At 41.9% G+C, this 20,907-nt stretch overlaps 1 protein-coding gene across 1 annotated transcript; it reads right to left on the reverse strand.

The window, feature by feature from the left end:
* Window positions 1-18,095: 18,095 nt before the first annotated feature.
* LOC129094124 (growth arrest and DNA damage-inducible protein GADD45 beta-like) lies at window positions 18,096-20,082 on the reverse strand. Its single transcript, XM_054602161.1, has 4 exons — window positions 20,003-20,082; window positions 19,624-19,725; window positions 18,817-19,042; window positions 18,096-18,721 (listed from the first exon to the last, which is right to left on the reverse strand). The coding sequence occupies exons 1-4, from the start codon at window positions 20,044-20,046 to the stop codon at window positions 18,608-18,610; spliced, it is 486 nt and encodes a 161-aa protein (XP_054458136.1). The 5' UTR covers window positions 20,047-20,082; the 3' UTR covers window positions 18,096-18,607.
* Window positions 20,083-20,907: the final 825 nt, after the last annotated feature.

Here is a 20,907-nt window from a genome sequence, read left to right on the forward strand (position 1 = left end):
CCTTGATTTCTGTCCAGATCACTTTGTTTGATTAGCAGAGAGCTTCATGAGCTTAAACATCTGCTCATAATTCATGTTGTTTAATATTCACATGACTCTTCACAAATCTGCTGTATGAAAGTTAAGCATCATAAATAAAGAGATCAGGTTTCTGAATGAGCTCCAGACCTCGTTGGTTTTTAGTCACTTCTGTGGTGAAACGCTGCAAACACTCATCAAACTGCTTTCTGTCATCACAGCCAGCACCAGGAGGATTCTGGGAAACGAACCGGGGGTTTAATGGCAGTGAGGTTTAATTGAACTCAACGTCTTGGCTCAAGAAAAGTCGACCTGATCACACAGACGACACGTCTGAAGGTTTGTCTTCAGTCTCAAAGATTTAACCCTAAAAATGTTTCAGCTCTTAATCTGAAAACCAGAATGAGAAAAATGTTCAGCTTTTTAGCAACAAGTTAGCAACAAGTTAGTCTCTCTCTCTCTTTCTTTACTTCCTGTCGTCTCTCTCTTCTGAAGGCCGGTTTTCTTCAGTTTGGTTTACAGCCTCTCGTCCTGCTGACAGTTGAAGGATGAAGGTGTGGAGGCGATGAAGAGGAGGGTGGAGTTGATGAAGATTAGGGTGGAGACGCTCACATAATGAGCAGCATTAGCAATGTCTCTGTTTATGCAAATGAGATGCAAACGGCATGCAAATGAGATGGTTAACGTCAGTAAAGCAGCTTTAAAGCTGCAGCAGATTTGCATCAAACTGCAGAAACGAGACTCATCGTGTTTAGATTAAAACCTTCAGTCTCTGTGAAATAAGAAAACTTATTATTATTATTAATTATTATTTCATCCTGATGTGACTCTTTATGTTATAAAAATAATAAACTGTTTATTTTATATGTGACAGCAGGAAGTTTCTGTCTGCCTGTAATGTGATCCCCTCAAAGTAAAAGCTTTCACGTGTTTACTTCAAGTGAAGAGAGAAAAATATGAAATATCAGATTTAATCGACCTTTTGATTCTAATGTGATGACGGATCGTTTATGACTAATAGTTCATCATATTTAATTATGAGTCAAACCAGAAACATTTCTCTGCCTGTGAATCATGTCGGGTGTTTCTGCAGACAAACAAGATGCACCAGATTATTACTTTGATATTGTTCATACTTGTTATTTATGAACCTGTTGATCTTTAATGTTTATTCTTTGATTTATTTTAAACTCTTCTGTTTCCCTTCAGTTTGATCTTTTTAATCTTATGACTGAGAAACAATAAATATAATAAAAGAAGAATAAATGACGGATTTGTTTCTGCTCTGTTCATGAATTCATTTCTTTAGATTCTTCTTCATATTTAATATCTGTACTTCCTGTGAGGAGCCAAGTGGAGGACGGTCTGCAGGTGATCAGGTGATTGATTCCTGCTGATTATTGATCACATGAGTCTGAATAAACAGATCAATAACTCATGAGGATCCTCTCTGTGACCTTCTGGTCCTCTCGTTGGTTTCTTTCCTGTTTTCTCTCCTCTGATCTGAAGTGACCTTTCTATAAAGTTCGATGATTTCTGATGAATTCACTGTGAATATTCATATTCCAAACATTTTTCTAAAAACACAGTTTGGTTAAAGTCTCTGACTGTCTCCGTATCAGACTGTGGTCCTCAGCTCCTCCTCAGCTCCTCCTCAGCTCCTCCTCAGCTCCACGCTGACTCCGCCCGTCTGGACCTAAATGAGGCCTCTCTGGCTCCAGACGTGCGGTAAACCCGGAGAGCAGACTTTAATCTGTCAAAGGGGGACCACACAGACTCTCAGACCGGATCCATGCATCCATGCAGTCTGACTCCACACGCCGTCTACAGACTGTGATTCACCGTCTGAGAGGAGCTCACACCACCAGGGTCCATCACAAAACCCTTTAACAGGTTCAGACTCTGAGATATCCTTCTGTCTGCACTGATCCAGGGCCAGTTTAACAGATCCAGAGTCAGTTTTCTGTCTGCACAGATCCCGGGTCAGTTAAACCGTGTCTCCTCTCATTACATTACATTACATTACAGTCATTTAGCAGACGCTTTTATCCAAAGCAACTTACAATCAGTAGTATATTACATATCATTACATGTTCACATTCACACTCTCAGGGTTCATGCAGCACCAGAGCCCCATAAAAGGGTTCTGAGCGGTCCGGCGGTTTTCTGGGCGTCTCCTCTGCAGCGCTGCGTTCCTTGTTCCTGAGCAGCCGGAGAGGAATGTGAGGAATGTGAGGAATGTGAGGAATGCAGCAGACATGTGACAACACTGACAGTCCAGGATCCAGAGTCCACTCAGACCAAACAAACTACAGGAAACAGCAGGAAGATCAGAGGATCAGAGGATGAAACATGAAACCAGAAACAACATGTTTCATAAATCTTTGTGCAGAAAACAATCTGAGCAGAAACTTTATTTAAACCTCTCTGATGCACAAAAAATACAAAATGATGCAAATGTATTCATCAGATCAAGAAAACTGAAACTGTGAAGAAAACAACTGAAAGGTATTTTAGGACTGACAGATTGAGTCACCTGATAAAAGAGTTTGTTGTTTCCTCTCTGACTCTCTGGATCAGATCAGAGTAAGTTCAAACTAAAGGTTTGCGTATGAGGAAACATGAACCATCAACATGTTGTTTGTTCATGATTCAAATCTTAAAGTCAGATTTTCTGCACAGAGATTATGAATCTTATTAAAGAGACTTTAATGAGAACATCAGTAGATTTACAATATAAATAAACTGTAAAACGATAAAAAGAGGAAAATAACTCGTCTGTTTGTGCATTTTAATGATTTAAATAAGAAACATTCATGTTTTCATAAGTTGATTCACCTAAAAATGACCTCCTCCTCAGGTGGATCCTCGTGACCTGGTCTGGTTCTCACTTCCTCAGGTCTCTGTCTTGTGAACCAGCTCACCTGCAGCTCAGGTGAGCTGGTTCACCTCCACCCTCGTACTAACATGCCTCTGACAGCAGCTGTGTTCTGCTGCTCCTCAAACACATCATGTTACAGATCAACGCAGATGTTTAAATCTAAATGATTAAACTCAGGAAGCTAATGTTGCAAAAGAACACTAATGTTGCTACATGGAGCTAATGTTGCTACATGGAGCTAATGTTGCTACATGGAGCTAATGTTGCTACAGGATGCTGATGTCGCTAGATTAAGCTAATGTAAGCTAATCGTTATTTTAACCCAAACGACCATCTTTTTCTAAACCTAACAAAGTAGTTTTATTGTCTAAACCTAACTGAGTTTCCTGTGAAAATGGAAGTTTATTTTGAAAAGTCTTTATTCAGGCAACAAGAGGAAATTGTTGCAGAAAAATTAGGAGCAACTTTTTTTAAGATATTAAAGGAACCTTTGGACGTCATCAATTAGCCTGTTGTGCTAACGACAGCACATGTAGCTAACGACGTAGCGCTAAAAGACTTAAAGGACTGCTTCATGTTCATAGAGATCAGTTATAGATTATTGATTTATAGACACACGTCTGCTTCATGTTCATATAGATCAGTTATAGATTATTGATTTATAGACACACGTCTGCTTCATGTTCATATAGATCAGTTATAGATTATTGATTTATAGACACACGTCTGCTTCATGTTCATATAGATCAGTTATAGATTATTGATTTATAGACACACGTCTGCTTCATGTTCATATAGATCAGTTATAGATTATTGATTTATAGACACACGTCTTCATGTTCATTCATGTTCATATAGATCAGTTATAGATTATTGATTTATAGACACACGTCTGCTTCATGTTCATATAGATCAGTTTCAGTCGTCATGACGCAGACGTCCTCCGCTCTGCTGGTTTGTCTGCCGTCACAGAGCTCTGACATTCAGACCCGGGCTATTTAGAGCGCACCAGCCCTGGTCTGAGTCAGGTCTGTGTGTGTGTGTGTGTGTGTGTGTGTGTGTGTGTGTGTGTGTGTGTGTGTGTGTGTGTGTGTGTGTAGGTCGGCGTGGCGTTGTGTTTGCGTCTGTCGGCTGCAGGGCGAAGCCTAAAGTCTGCTGCTGTGGGTGTTTTCTGACTCTATGAAACCAACATGAGTCACACCGAGGCTGTGTGTGTGTGTGTGTGTGTGTGTGTGTGTGTGTGTGTGTGTGTGTGTGTGTGTGTGTGTGTGTGTGTGTGTGTGTTGTAAGGTGTGGGATCAGATTCCTGCAGTAGCTCTTGTTTGTTCTTGAACATATTTTGGGATGAGCTGTTTAACGCTGCACGCTATCTGAGCATTTATTCTCCCACTGCAGAGACACGCCTGAGTGTGTGTGTGTGTGTGTGTGTGTGTGTGTGTGTGTGTGTGTGTGTGTGTGTGTGTGTGTGTGTGTGTGTGTGTGTGTGTGTGTGTGTGTGTGTGTGTGTGTGTGTGTGTGTGCGTGTGCATGTTCAGATCAGACGTCTGCTGCTTCATATTTAACTTAATTGACGGGTTTAAAGGTTATTTTTCTACGTTTCATAACAGGAAGTGTAACATTTGTAACTTTGTTGCTTCAGACTCAACTTTGACTCGTCGTCCTGCAGACTTCAACTACTAAAACATAACGTTCACATAAACATAATCTGCATTCTCCATCACATTCATAAGAAAACATATTTCCTCCTGGATTATTTTTTCAAAGTTGTGAATTGAAACTAAATTAAATAAAAACCATCAAAACGACTTGGTTATGTTTAGTAATAAAATAAATACGTTTGTTACGTTATTTTACGTCCATAACGTGAACACATGAACAACGGTCTCCTGCATGAGTCTCACTGTGTTGGAACATGATTGTTAGATATCAGTTTTGAGCTGGATGAAGTTTAACTACTTTAAACTAGAACTGATGACGTGAAGAGATTCATCCAACGACTCCAGGACTCTAAACACTAAAAACACCAAAGTCACAGAGAGTTAATATAGATATGTGACAGATGATAGGGGGGGGGGGGCTGTGGTCGGAGCCCATCCCTCTGCAGGGCGAGGCCTGTGGTCTGTGGTTTTGGTGGTTTTGGTGGTTTTGGTTTGAGGAAGGTCTTCTGGAGGGCTGCTGTGTAGAGACAAGGGGGGGGTATTTATTCTATTTTGAATCTCATCTCCCCCCAAAGTCCAACAACAGTGAAGACACAGTACCCAAGTACTTTTACTAAAGTACTTCATTCTGAAACATATCAGAATGCATTCGTAGCTCATCTGTAACAAACACACGACAAACAGAACACAAACATTCCTGGAGAGCATTTTATGAATTTGCATCATAATGAATGTAAACAGCAGCAACAAAAACAAATCTCTGATCAGATAAAATGGCCGACATCTTCACATTAAAAACTCAACATGAGTAAAAACCTTGTCCATCAGCTTTGACTGTGTTGGAGCACCAAGCATCCTGATGTGAACACAGAGTCCACCTCCTCTGGTCCATTGTAGTCCTGCTCTCTGTTAAGGTCATTTTGATCCTGGACCACGATGGATCCAGGTCTCTGTGAAGATGTGGGATCAACACTCACCGACATGAAAAGCCAGGAGCATGCTGGGTAGTGGAGTAGCCTCAGGTCCTAGCTGGGTTAGCTTAGCTTCCTTTGCGCCGCTCTGGGGCAGTTTGGTGGCGTTTGGTCCGGCAGGTCTGTCTGGTTGGTCGGCCGTGGACGCTGATCGTCTCAAAGCTCTTAATCCTCACAATTCCTTTAAGATGTTCATGAATGTTTTCTGTCAGATGACATTAGTGATAAACAGTAAAAAAACAACAAATAAAGACAAAGATATAGTGAAATTCATGGAAGCTACCAGCGGCAGCATGAACATATTGTACTTTTTACTGTACTACATCTCAGAGGTACATATTGTACTATTTACTGCAGAAAGCTTTTCCATGCAGGATTAGTATTTTCCCAGAGTACTATGAGTACTTCTACTGATGGTGTGGTATTTAGATTCGGTTCCTCTGCAGGTTCAGGTGTGTTTTTGTCTGCAGGTTGAATGGAGGCGGGACTCATGAAACTAAACCCTGAACCGTTGGATGAGGAACACCTCGTTAAACACCACAGAAGAAGAGGAAGCAGGTGTCGTCCCAGCTGGAGAGGACGGGCGTGAACCGTCTCCGTCCTGCTGTTTGACACAAAGACTGGCAGCTCGTCCAGTCATCTGATTGGCTGTGACGGTTACTGCTCGTTAAGTGGGCGGGGCCAGGAGTCTAACTGTTCTCTGGTTTAAACTGTCAGTCAGACGCCAATGAGGTCCTACAATATAACTGTATTCTCTAGAGCTGGAGGAGGTATGCAGACACTTTACTACTGTAAAAGTACTAGTACACACTGTGGAGATACTGCACTAGTACAAGTACTTCCTTCTAAACCCTTCTGAAGAAAAAGTGTTTAAGTATTATCAGCTAAATTAAGTTATTATGAGTACTCATTATGACAAAAAGGCTAATTTATTGGTATTTTATTCTCTATATTATATTTAATTTTCATCATTAAACCTGTGAACAAAAATTTCTAAAACAAGTGAATAAATGAGTGAAGATATTTTAGTTTTTAACATGAGATAAAACTTTATTCAACCAGGAACCTGTTGTGGATCAGCTGCAAAACAAAGTAAAGAATAGTTCAAATATAAAATAACAAAAAGACAAAAACCTGGATATGGATCATCAATACAAACAGACTTTTCCTCCACTCAGCATGAGCTCCTCACTCTGTAATTAGACCTCCTCATAAACAGACTCCAGAACAGCGGAGTCCCTCAGGGCCGTGTGTTCGATCCCCTCCTGTTCACGCTGGGCACCCTCTTCACCCCAAACATGAAGAGAAGTTTTCAGATAAAACATCGATCGGATAACAAACAACGAGACTTCAATCAATAGATGTTATTATAGCCACACGGAAAATATTTTAATAAATACTATAAAACTTTGTGACAGACTGGAGACCTGTCCAGGTGAACCCCGTCCAGGTGAACCCCGTCCAGGTGAACCCCGTCCAGGTGAACCCTGCCTTCGCCCATTGACAGCTGGGATCGGCTCCAGCACCCCGCGACCCTTAACTGGATAAGCGGTTACGGAAGATGGATGGATGGATGGACTATAAAACTTCTCATCAATATAAAAAGATAAGTAAAATAAATATATGCACGTAAAACGGCCTCCCATCATGCACTGGGCTCACATGACGACAGGTTGAAGACTTCACCTGAGAATCACCTGAACTCAGCAGGTGTTCTCACACACACACACACACACACACACACACACACACACACACACACACACACACACACACACACACACACACACACACACACACACCGCAGGTCTCTTTGATCCATTCACAGTGGAGCAGCAGGAGACCAGCTGTATCTTCATTCATTCACAGAAACCAGCGCTGGAGGAAGTATTCAGATCGTCTACTGAAGTACAAGAACCAGTTCAACAAAGTACAAATACTCCACTACGAGTAAAGTCCTGCAAGTATTAAGACCAAGTTGGCACAAAAAAAATTGACATTTCTGAACCAAAAGTCAGTTTCAAATCACGTTTGTAAAAAACGAACGTCACATGGTCACGTTTATGCAACAAAACTACAGCGTTCAGGTTAGAAGAAAACTTAACGAAACATCATGTTAAGTAAAAAGCATAAAGTCATTGTTTACTTACACATGAACATGGACAGTGATCTCCTGAGTGAAAGTCCTGTGTTTGTTTGACTAATATACTTAAAGTACTTCCTCGCTAGTTGTACTGGTTATAATACCACGTAACTTCAATAACGCCGTTCGTTAACTCGCTCTGACTGAATGCAAAGACGTCCATATTCAACCTATCGATGGTTGACAGAACAATGAAAACATTATTTCCTGGTTAATATCAGCAAAATGTAGTTAAATGTATTAGTTCTGCAGAAACACTCCTTTCACAGTGTTTTATTATCAATAATTCAGTTGTCAATGTGCAGCCAACTCTGGAAACTTTATGCACTTCTGGTTAATTTACTGTAAAAGTAAAATACTGCTTTATATTTTGTAAAATACTCGTTAGTTGTTTTTTCTTTGTCTCTGCATCATCTGACAGGAAACTAGACAGCTACTGGATATACTTTAAGTTTTACACATACATATATTTATAAGAATAACTTATTGTTTAATTACTGTCATTGTTTCTAAAACAACATTATTATTGTAAACAAAATGAACTATAACACTCAAAAGTTAAAGAACTCAGTCTGCAGCATCACATGATGTATTATTGGAATATTATTATTGCTGATGCATTCATGTGTAATCAGCATTTTCAGTTGTATCTGATATATTATCATCTCCACAGAACTGTTTCTTGTTTGTTGAATCTGCATCTCATTTGCATATTAAGAGCAGAAACAGCTGTCGTGTTCAGGTGGAGGTGGAGGAATGAGGGAGGGGGGGCCCTGAGGCGGTCCTGAGGCGGTCCTGGTCTCAGGTTTCTGTCCCTGCAGCATTGTGGGGGAAAGTCAACAGCTCAGATTTGCATAATGAAAGAGAAAAGAGTCTGATACAGATGTTTAACGAATGAGACCTTTAACTTCCTCCATCACTGAGACAGTTTATCTGTTTTCATATCAGAACCTCTGAACCAGGTCTTCACTCACTGAACTACAACAGAGGAGATCCACATGGGTCCCTGCAGGATTTACAGGTTCTACATGTATCAGATCCGGGATGTGCTGGTCTGATGAAAGCTGGTTTCATCTTTAATGAACAAAGAAGAGACGACTTCATGACGGCTTTCTGTCCTTATAAGGACCTTTAGAGTGAGGACATTTTGGAAAGTGCCTGCTTTAAATAAAGATTAAAAACTGTGTTTTAAATATATTATTATTAGAATAGAGTATTTAAAGTGTTCTTCGGGATGAACAACAGACCAAATACTTTCTCATAAAAGGCTCATAACTGATCTTTAACACATTAGTAAGAGCAATTAAATGTCTTCTGTTTTTTCAGGATAAAACACATCATCAGTATTCAGTTCAGAGTTCTGCAGAGAGTCGTGTACAGGACTGCATCATCTGCATAAAAGCAGATCTTATTAGTCGGAGTTCTCTTATTATGTGGTACTCCTGTATGAATTAAAAGACAGTTTGATTAACTTATTGATAACAGATGATTCTAATAATCAATCATATCTGTAGCTGTTAATGTTTGAAGTTATTGCTCTGGTTTCATCACTGAGTATTTACATTAACTTTCACGCTTTAACATCGACTCAACTGTCTGCAGGACGTCGTGTCACTTCTACCAGTCGTCAACTTTCATGAAAATGAAGTGAACACTTTAACTGAATTTACAGAAAATATAAAAATAATATATTTGTATTATAGATATTTAAACAGCTGGTCAGAGACATTGGAGCACTGCAGACGAAGAAGACGTGATTATAGATCTCCAGTAGAATGTGTTAATGTGAGGAAGGTTATCGCTCCTCACATCTCATGTTTTCAGCTTTATATGCTTCATGTAAAGTCATAATGTATTCATTTATATATAAATTCTTACTTTTACACCTCACAGAAATACTTTTAACATTGACACAGTTTTTTATCCAAACTCTGCCTGAAAAACTTATTTTCCTTTCCACAGATAGAGAGCTTCACAGTTAAAGGGCTGCCTTTTCATTCTGGTTTAAAGTGTTTAAAGAAACGTCCTTTTTCTTCCAGTCTGTTCCAGGTCTTTCCAGGTCTTTCCAGGTCTTTAGGCCGGTCCCTGTAGACCCTGCAGACCCTCAGTCAGGCGGTCCCTGCCGGGCTGGAGTCCCCCGAGCTCCTCTGGTTTGTGGTCTGGAGGACAAACAGAAGCAGGAGGGAGGGAGGGGACGTTTGGTTTGAGATCAAAGTGTGGTTTGGGTGGGTGGGGCTAGGCAGTTGGTGGTGGGGGGGAAACCTCAGCACACGGTCTGTAATTGTGGGCTCATGCACGAAGAGAAAGGAGGCTCTGTGACGATGATGAAGGTCTCTGATTCAGAGAAAGAAGAACGTTGAATCACATCTTTTGTTTTCACGTCAGCGGAGATCTGAATGTTTTAAACTTGAATCATCGTAAAACACTTTATTTATCACTTAAAGTCTTTTATTTTACAATAAATCCAGTTGAATTCTTCATTAAAAACCACAGCTTCACACATTAAGTGTAAGTTTAGTGTTTATTGTTCATTCATGGATTTTCTCATAATTGAGGCATTTTATGTCTTTGTGCAGGTTTATATGTTTTTATTATTTCATTAAGCAAACTGCTGAGTAAATGATTTCATTCGTACTTAATGATGTTCTATAAAGTGAAGTCAGCTGAGTTAATTGAATCATTTAAGAAACTGAGTTTCTTTGTTGCGTTAATGGTTAATAATGTGTTTCTTTAAAGATCCATTAAACTGAAGAAGTTCTCTGTTTTTAAATGATCAATGGAGTTTCCAGAAAAGTTGATTGAAGCGTTTTTTAGGTTTTATTTTGAAACTTCTTCAGGGGAAAAGAGAGGATGAAGTTGTGAAGGAACATTTTGACTTGATGCTTGTCTCTGAACATTTATTTTCTGTGAAGAAAAGACGGTGAAGACTTCGTCCTCCATCTTCAAAACGTTCTACCTTCATTCAATTCAATTCAGTTTATTTTGTATAGCCCAAAATCACAAATTACAAATTTGCCTCTGAGGGCTTTACAATCTGTGCACATACTGGGGGACTACCTAGGATACACTGAGCTCCTCTCTCCTCTTCTCTCCCTCCATCTTTATGTATTAATCTCCTATTTATGCACATTACTGATTTTGCTTCTTCCCCGGAGTTCTTGTGCTTTCTCGCCTCGCAGGTTCCCATGAATCGGGGTTCTATCTGGACGGTGTTCGTGCCTCCTGCTGAGGCCCTGCTGACACCCACTACTACTACCATTATCATTATTAGTCACATTACTATTACTATTCCCTATATCATTATTTTAATTTTACTATAGTCATTGCTGCTTTTATAAAAAAAAGTGTTTTCCTTGGTTACTCTGCTTACTACTGTGATTATATGAATCATTTATGTCAAATACATTGAAAGTGTTGTAACTCTGTTATGTTGTTCATTCATGGTTCTTCATGGTTCTTCATGGTTCTTCATGGTTCTTCATGGTTCTTCATGGTTCTTCATGGTTCTCAGGTGTTTTGTTCTGCAGCTGATGACTTAATGTTCTCCAGATTGTTGTTTCATTCTGTTTGACTGAAGAACTCTGACTCCAAGTTAGATTTAGATTTATTTACTGCAGAGTCAGTTTTGTCTGTGATTCTGTTTTTATATAAATCAACTTGTTTCATGTATTTTCATAAACCAACTTTCATGTTTCCTCCTTTCTAGTTTAAAGACACTGAAGCTCTTTAATTGTTTAAATATGATCACCTTCCTTTTGTTTGTAGACAGAAGTCTTTCTGTGAGATGGAATAAAACAAGCTGATCCAACAGAAAAACAAGATTTTTGTTTTTACTTTACTTTGTTCTGAAATGATTCTCCTTAAAACTAAATTCTTCTTCTGTCTGACCAATTTTTACTGATTCACACAGAAACACAGCCAGAGGCCTCAGGAGGAGGAGGAGGAGGAGGAGGAGGAGGAGGAGGAGGGGGGTGGTGTTGGTGTTTCTCTGCGGTGGGACGGGTGGAGGAGACGCCCGACTCAGTAAATTTAGACTCAGCCGAGACAAAAATAACCGTCGGCGTCCAGAGAAGATATTTATAGTTCAGAGAGTTTGAGGAAGAAAAGAAAAGACTCCCTGTTCTCTGAGAGACTTTATAGTCCAGATCAGTTCAGTTTATTTAGTTTAGTTTAGTTTAGTTTAGTTTAGTTTAGTTTAGTTTAGTTTAGTTTAGTTTAGTTTAGTTTAGTTTAGTTTAGTTTAGTTTAGTTTAGTTCAGCTCCTGTGGGATGAAGCACTGAAGAGTCACTTATTGACATTAATAATCATTTAAATCAGCTGTTTCATGTTGTTTTTATTCTGTATATTGATGCAAACACTGTAGAAGACAAACAACATGTAACTGTGTAACTGTCTTCAGTTTGATCACTTAGTGTTTAAATCCAGATATAAATCATCTGAAGTCTAAAAGTGTTTCTCTGAATGTATAAATACCTCCAGACCTCTGAGGACCAGCATGCATTGCAAACAAAGCCTACAGGTCGTGGTTTCTACTTTATTCTGGTCTGGAAAAACTGGAGGACGAGCTGGAAAAGTGTGACGGAGAATCTGGACGAAGGGTTTTCCTTCTGAGAGCAGACGTCTGGAACAACTGAAGGAGTTTAAAGCTGAGGTCAGATCAGATCCACGTCTTCATGGAACAACGTGCCGTCTGCAGGTTTTCAGGCTCACAGTGTTCAGGGTTAAAGGTTCATTTGTCATTTTACAACAGTGTTGAACAACCAAACTCAGTTATGGTTCTTTTATTCTACTAAAGAAAAACTAAACATGAAGGCGAAGGGAGGAGGAGTTTAGGAGGAAAGAAGCTGATCTGAAGTCTGTTGATACGACAAAGAAACACCTTGAAACTTTCAATTAGCACAATGAACAGATGTTTTTAGTAGTTTTCTTTCTGCAGGTGTCAAAAGGAAACCTCACAGTTCAACCCTGAACACGATCAAAGGAGTGTGTGGTGATGTCATCATGTGTTCATGTTCTTCAGTCTTTATTTTATCTGAATATAATATATCAGACGTTCCATTATGAATCAACAAACCTCAAAACAGTTTTTGTTGTTGTTTGTGCAATCAAAGCTCTCAAAAGACTACAACTCCCATGAGCCTTTGATAGGAACACATGTTTGTTGTTGATGAAGTCGGTGTTAAATATTTGTGAACTGGTCCTTTAACCTTAGGTACCCTAAGCTCCTCCCCCTTTAGTCACACTGACACCTGAAGCAGGTGGACGGTTACTGTTACCATGGCAACAGAGCAGCTTCCTGAAGGACGGACACACCTGACGTCCTCGGTGTTCAGTCTGCAGCCATAAAGAGTCTGTAGATCCTGAAACCCTGAACAGGAAACCATAAAGGTGAGAGGACGGCGTGTGATTGGCTGCTGCTGTTTGATCTGTTTCTGGTGAGGCTGTAAAACTGACCTCTGATCTGATCTGACAGCAGCTTTCTGGAGACGGAGCTGAAACACAGCTGTGCTTTGAGCTGGATGCTAACAGCATGCTAACGTTACTGACTATCAGTGAACTCCAGCTGATGAACCTCTTTAGTTCTGCAGCTGTTTGGTCATAAAGTATTTAACTCATTAAAACGTTGACCTGATGATGAAAAGTCAGAGGATCAATAAAGTTTTCACAGTTCATCCTGAGGGGAACATGAACGTGTGGAGAAGATTCAAAAACATTTTAACGTCCACAGTTTGTGTTTGAGTCACAGAATTTAATCTGAGGTTTGATATCAAAGTTCAATTTTGTCCCCATAAGGAAGACGAGTCCCCACAGTGTAAGTGTGTGAACTGATTTATGTCCCCACACGTTTTCCACATGACAGGAGAGCAAACCCCAGAACTACAAACACTTGTAGTTCAGAACTACAAACACTTGTAGTTCAGAGTGAAAAATACAGATTTACTGTCGTGTTCATCTCGCCTGTGTTGCCTTCAATAACCTGAAGTCGGCGTCAGAGATCTGAGCATCTACAGCCTCTCTGTGAATCCTCGTCGTGTTTCTGTGATGCTGCTTCTCACAGATTCATCTTCATCTGATAGGTTACCTCTGACTGTCGCTCCTCCTCCTCTTCCTCCTCTTCCTCTCCTCCTCCTCTCCTCCTCCTCCCTCTCTGTGACTCACCCTGTCTGATTCTCCCACTGGTCCTGAAACAGCCTTACATGGTCAGTGACGTGGCCGTAGGATCTCCCTACGTATCGACGTGTCCGATACAAACCATCCAATCGGAGGGCTCCATCTGTTTCCATGGCGACGTGACTCAGGGATGAGAGCGGCCTCCTGGTCGTAACAGGAATAACTGCTGTGACACACTGAGCTGTGGAGGGTTCTCTAAATATAAAGCAGCTATTCCTGAAACACTGAGAGGGTCCTCAAACGCATCTCTGATATTATTACCTCATCCTCATCATGACCTCATCATGACCTCATGATTTTATATAAAGCAGCTTTTGGATCCTCACATTTTCATAATTCATAATTTCCCTGAGAATCACTCCCTTGTCTCCTAAACCTTCTTCATAATAACTGGATGGATTCAAGGACTTTATTTGAGGTATCTGTACCTTACTGTAGTACATTCATCCTTTTTATAGATGTGTGACAGAACAGCAACGCTACAGACATCTGATGATCTTATAGAATATGATATAGAATATGATGCAGGACATAAAGGAGTTAACATGCAACACACACATTAATGCAGCAGGAATATGAATCCAGAAACATCACATATAAAGTAAACATCCATACTTTAACTACTATAATATACTTTTACTTTATCAAGGTTTGGAATGCAGAACTTTTTACTGGAGTATTTTACAGTGTAGTACTTCATCCCTGTCTCTCAAAAACTAGCTTTATGAGTACTTTAGTGGTTAGTTACTAACTATGTGATGATAACATTCTGCAGTCAAGGATCAGAGCTGAGGAGTGTACTGAAGGGAAAGCAGTAAAAGTGCTTCATCACTCTCCTGTTGCGTCAGGTCAGTACACTCCCTGTTCTGTGTGTGTGTGTGTGTGTGTGTGTGTGTGTGTGTGTGTGTGTGTGTGTGTGTGTGTGTGTGTGTGTGTGTGTGTGTGTGTGTGTGTGTGTGTGTGTGTGTGTGTGTGTGCATTCCTTCCATCAGATCAGATTGAAGTCATGTGACGTCCGTGTTTCTGTCTCTGCATCACTGATGTCGGATCAGTTCTTTCTGTCCGGTGTTCAGTCCTCACTCCTAACTGTGGATGTTTGTGTTACCGTGGCAACCATATTTTACCGGCGCTAACGGCACGGCTAACAGCTTCCATACATGTGTTTATTGATCCATGCACTTCCTCTCTGTGTGTGTGTTCCGCATGTTTACAGTCCGTTACACAACTTAGACTTAAAGGAGACCTGAAGGAGTTTGAACATTATTTATTTATTACATACTTTACAATATTTTACGTTATGCAATCGTGTAAAACTTTGCTAAAACATGTTTCATATCTTTGACATGGAAACTTGTGTCATGTCTGAGCAGAAGAAAACCTTCATCAGAGGTGAGACCAACAGAGAGCAGAGAGGCTTCACGTCTTCATGAAGCAACGTGTGAGAAAAGACATGTGAGCGAGGCCATGTGTGAAAAACGCTGCGTCACAAACTCTCCATGAACACACCTTAACACCTGAACTACATGAATGATGTGTTCACTGACGGTCGGGGTTTCACTGTGACGTTTCTCTTAAAGCAGCAGATTACTGATGTTAGCTCAGGACTTTATCTTTGGCCCGTCCGCCCTGCAGGGACAGGCCGGCTGCCAGAACAAACACGCCTTCTGCGTCAGCGGAGCGGCGGAGTCCCCGTTACAACAGGATGTGACATCAGGATGTGACATCACACGGAGGCTGTTTGCACAGAGCCGGCTGCAGAGCTTCAGTTTACAGCTCAGCAGGTTTCACACAAACACACAGCTGGAGGAACTCTGGGTTCTCCGTCTGTCTCTAAAATATGTGACCCACAAGTCCTCTCAGAGGAAACAGGAGCAGAGAACATGAACATGCAGTGTTCTGCTGTTTTCTTCTGTCCAGTGATGAACAGACACTGAGGCGCTGTCACAGAGAGGCTGTAGACGTGATGTAGGCCTCAGCTAACTCTAAGCTAACCGGAACTAAAAGCTAAGCTAACCCTAAGTTAACAGAACCTAAAGGCTAGTTGTAATATTACTTTGCTTCTTGGTCCTGTTAGCTATAAGTTAACTAATAAGTCCAGTTAGCTTAGCATCAGCTTCTCGATCCAATAAGCTTTGAGTTAGTTTCTAGTGCCAGTTACACTGCTGGTTCATTCAGTCTCTTCCTGTCTGCTGCTGAGATGCTGCTGCTCCAGCAGACCACTGCATAGAAGATGGCTGATGCCACCACAGAGTCAAAGAAGGTCCTCAGGAGGTCTCCCTGCACTCCTGAGGACCTCAGTCTCCTCAGCAGATACAGTCTGCTCTGACCCTTTTTATACAGTGCATTTGTGTGATTAGTCCAGTCCAGTTTATTGTTAAGTGAACACCCAGGTACTTATAAGATCTCACCATCTCCATGTCCTGTCCCTGGATGTTCACTGGTTCTGGAGGACAGTGTTTACCCCGGTGGAAGTCCACCACCAGCTCTTTGGTTTCACCAGAGTTGATCTGGAGGCGGTTCCTCTGGCTCCATCCTATGAAGTCCTGGTTCAGTTCTCTGTATTCCCTCTCATCACCGGAGGAGATGAGGTGACGATGCAGAGTCATCAGAGAACTTTAGCAGGTGGCAGGTAGCAGAGTTGTATGTGAAGTCTGATGTGTAGATGGAGAAGAGGAATGGAGCCAGAACGGTTCCTTGTGGGGCCCCCGTGCTGCAGGACACCAGGTCTGACTCACACTCCCCTATCCTCACATACTGTGGACGGTTAGCATAGAGTTAGCTTCTAGTGCCAGTTAGCATAGAGTTAGCTTCTAGGTGCAGTTTTGTTTGGATAGTATCTGGTTCCAGTCAGCTGATGGTGAAACTGAAACCCAACCTGTGAGTTACTTTATGTGTGTGTGTGTGTGTGTGTGTGTGTGTGTGTGTGTGTGTGTGTGTGTGTGTGTGTGTGTGTGTGTGTGTGTGTGTGTGTGTGTGTGTGTGAACAGGAGGAGGAGTTCTGGTCTTCTGTTCTGCAGGGTTTCATTCCATCGAGGACTTCTTCTTTTGTTTTTATGTCCTCGGGGACAAATCAGGTGTCTTCATTTAAAATGCTGATGCGGCAGCAGGTCTTTCAGGTCCCTGCAGGTCATTAAATGTTCCTGAGGTATGTTACAGGAGGTGTTATGAGATGAGCCTCTCTGCTGAACGGGTTCTCAGCACCATGGAAACACTCTCTTTATGTAACATCCGTATTCATCCTGCAGCCGTCAGTCACGCTCTCTGTATGGACAAAAGTATGTGGACACCTGAACATCAACATGTTCTATAGAGATGAAACTGATCGTGTCTTTCTGCAGCTTTTAAAACCAGGTGTAGTTTGAGAAGGTTGTGTTGAGAGTCCTGATGTAATAAAGCATGTCTTTCCTGTTCTTCACTTCCTGCGTCTACTTCCTCTCAGAGTGAATATTACTGCATGTATCTGACAGCTTCAGTTACGAAACAAAGATCATTAAAACTAAATATATCAACTGATGTGTATTATTATAGATTATATAAAGTCATTCAATTGAGCTCAACCTTTATCCTCCTGCAACATCAGAGTGATGAACACATGAAAGCATCAATAATATAAATGATTGTATAAATGATTTATAAATGATTTCTTTCTTATTTCATCACTTTTCCTGAAGTAGCATATGAAAGCAGGACGTGATGTCTGATATCACGATCACTACTTTCTCCTCTTGTCCTTTAGTTTACAGCTGTTTGCAGTTGAAGCGTTACATAAACGTTGTTGGACTACAGATGTGGAGAAATGTGACATAATGAGGCGTCTGAAACTATGATTATGAACTTCTGAGTTTAACTGAAGGAGTCCTGGGATCAGTTTGTAACCTGATCAGTCACATGATATTACTCATCATCGAGTCTTCTGCATTCAAATGTTAACTGATATAAACAGATGTGAAATATTTTAGATAAATTAACATGTTGGTAATAAATAGAGAAGGACCGAGGACGGATCCCTGTGGTACTCCGACGGCATAAAACACTGTTATGCTATGAAACCCAGAACTAAACAGTATGTGGACAGTCTAAACGTATTTCCTTCAGTTTAATGAGACGATGAAACATCTCTGAACAGAGATGTTCTTTAATGTTTAACACGTTCTTATTAAATGTGACTCAGCTGTAGTCATCACTGTGATGATGATGACTCACACACACACTCACTCACACATGAATCACTCAGAAATCAATAATTTCTCCTTCAATCATTTATTCATCGTCTTAAATAAACAGCTCATATATTACTCTGTTCCTTTAAATATTCAGTGTGGAACTCCATTGCGTCTCTAACAACAAGGCATGTTACAGCGTGACGTCACATGTCCGCTGACGTCACGCACAGGTGCAGCAGAAACGACCTGCAGCTCAGGTAGTCCGGAGCGTCTCGTGCAGCTCCACAGTTCATCGGTTCAGTCAGTCACGTGACATAAAACTGGTCCGGGTCCGGGTCCAGGACCTGAGTCCACCTGCACAGTCCTCCCTCCACTAACGGGAGGCCGTCCGGTACCCCACGCGCCCCGGCCCAATCACTCAGCCAATAGGGCAGCAGAAGCCCCGGCCCGGAACCCGGAACCCGGCTCGGCTCGGCCCGGCTCGGCCCGTCTCTCCTCTCAAACGCCGTTACTCTTCTGCAGCAGAAGGCCGGCTGTTCGGACTCTTTGCACTCGTTCTCACCGCTCCGCGGCGGTCTGGCTCGGCTCGGCCCGGTCCGGCTCAGCGCTCGTGCATCTCCAGACACGGGACCCAGTGGTGGGTGCAGCGGCTCTCCTCGCAGAAGCTGTGGATGTCCTGCAGAGCCGCAGACTGCAGCGGCTGCAGCGGAGGGTTCTGTGACAGCAGGGGGACGAGACAAGACGCGTCATCACTCATGCGTGACGTCATAGTGGCTGTTCGTGATGCGGAGGCAGGGGGGCGGGGCTTACCGTGACCAGGATGCAGTGCAGGTCCCGGGGCTCGTTCCCGTTGCTGTCCGGTGACGCGTCCCCCTCCAGCAGCGCGCACAGACGCGTCATGCCGCTCACGCGCAGGATGTTGATGTCGTTGTCGCAGCAGAACGCCTGAAGCAGCGTGAAGTGGATCTGCAGCGCGATGTCCCCCTCGTCCTCCTCATCCGTGGACAGCACGCACAGGACCACGCTGTCCGGGTCTCTGCAGGGGGAGGGGGGAGGGGGGTTAATGTCAGCGTCATAGGCTCATCATCATCATCATCATCATCATCAATGATAACATCATCAATCATCATCATCAATAATATCATAATATCATCATCATCATCATCATCAATAATAACATTAATAACATCAATAATCATCAATAATCAATAATAACATCAATAATAACATTAATAACATCAATAATATCAATAATATCATCAATAATAATAATATCATCAATAATATCAATAATATCATCAATAATATCAATAATATCAATATCAATAATATCATCAATAACATCAATAATATCATCAATAATAATATCAATAATATCAATAATATCATCAATAATATCAATAATATCATAATAATATCAATAATAATATCAATAACATCAATAATATCAATAATAATATCAATAATATCAATAATATCATTAATATCATCAATAACATCAATAATAACATCAATAACATCAATAATATCAATAACATCAATAATATCATTAATATCATCATCATCATCATCATCATCATCATCATCATCATCACAGTCGTGCATCGTGAGACTCACACGTTCATGAGCTTGGCGGCCTCGTAGACTCCCACCGTGAGACAGTCCTGCTTCTGGGCCAAAACCAGCAGCTCCTCCAGGTTCTGACTGAGAGTCTCCATCCTGAGGACACGGAGCCGGTTAGACACAATACACACACACAACAATACACAACAACAATACACACACAATACACAACAATACCTACACAACAATACACAACAATACTACACAACAATACACAACAATACACAACAATACACAACAATACACAACCCACAACAATACACAACAATACACAACAATACTACACAACCCCGCACAAACCCGCATGAAGAGCAGAGGCTGTCATAGACCTGGTCCTGGACCCTGGTCCTGGTCCGGTGTGCAGTGGACTCACCTCTTCTCGGTGCTGTTGGACCCGATGAACTCCTCCAGAGTCATTCTGCAGCAGAGAGTAATCCACAGAGATATATAATATATATATATATATAATATAATATAGATAAGTATCCAGTCCGGAGGGTGAGATGAGATAATCCAGTACTGAGGTCCTGCAGAGTCCGGGTCGGTCCGCTCTAGGTCTGGTGCTGGTCCGTGTGGTCTGGTGTGTGTGAGGTGAGTCTGTGTCTGTGTGTCTGTGTCTCTGCTGCTCTCTTTATATTCTCTCCCCGAGGGGGCGTCACCCCGCGCGGCCGCTCGGCTCCTCATTGGTCCGCTGCTGTCAACAGATCCCCCGTCCTCTACGCCCATTGGCTGAGCGCGCTGCACACGCTGCTGACCCCACGTGGGTGGTTTCGGAGAATCCCCCGTTCTCTCCCTCCTCCTCCTCCTCCCCTCCTCCTCCCTCCTCCTCTCCTCCTCCTCCTCCCCTCCTCCTCTCCCTCCTCCTCCTCCTCTCCTCCTCCCTCCTCCTCCCCTCCTCCTCTCCCTCCTCCTCCTCCTCTTCCTCCTCCTCCTCTTCTCTCGCACCCTCCAGGTTTGTTTACTGAGAGTTGTTTCTGAGTGGAGGAATGTCCAGATCCTCCTTCTCCTTCTCCTTCTCCTTCTCCTTCTCCTGCTCCTTCTCCTCCCAGAATCTGCTCCTCCTGCAGGATGAATTCTGCGGAGGTCACCTGAATAGAGTGCCCCCCACAGGAGTGAGTGGTTCTCTAGACCAGTGGTTCTCACATGGGGGTACATGTACCACTGGGGGCATCCATCCAAAAATCCTTTAAAAATAGAATAAATATTCAATAAAATGTAAGTTCATGAACTGAATTCAATGCAACAGTGTGCAACCACTTCTGAGGAGGGTAGAGAACC

Source organism: Anoplopoma fimbria, chromosome 8 (genome assembly GCF_027596085.1).
Source record: "Anoplopoma fimbria isolate UVic2021 breed Golden Eagle Sablefish chromosome 8, Afim_UVic_2022, whole genome shotgun sequence".
In the NCBI taxonomy this organism is placed as follows: domain Eukaryota; kingdom Metazoa; phylum Chordata; class Actinopteri; order Perciformes; family Anoplopomatidae; genus Anoplopoma; species Anoplopoma fimbria.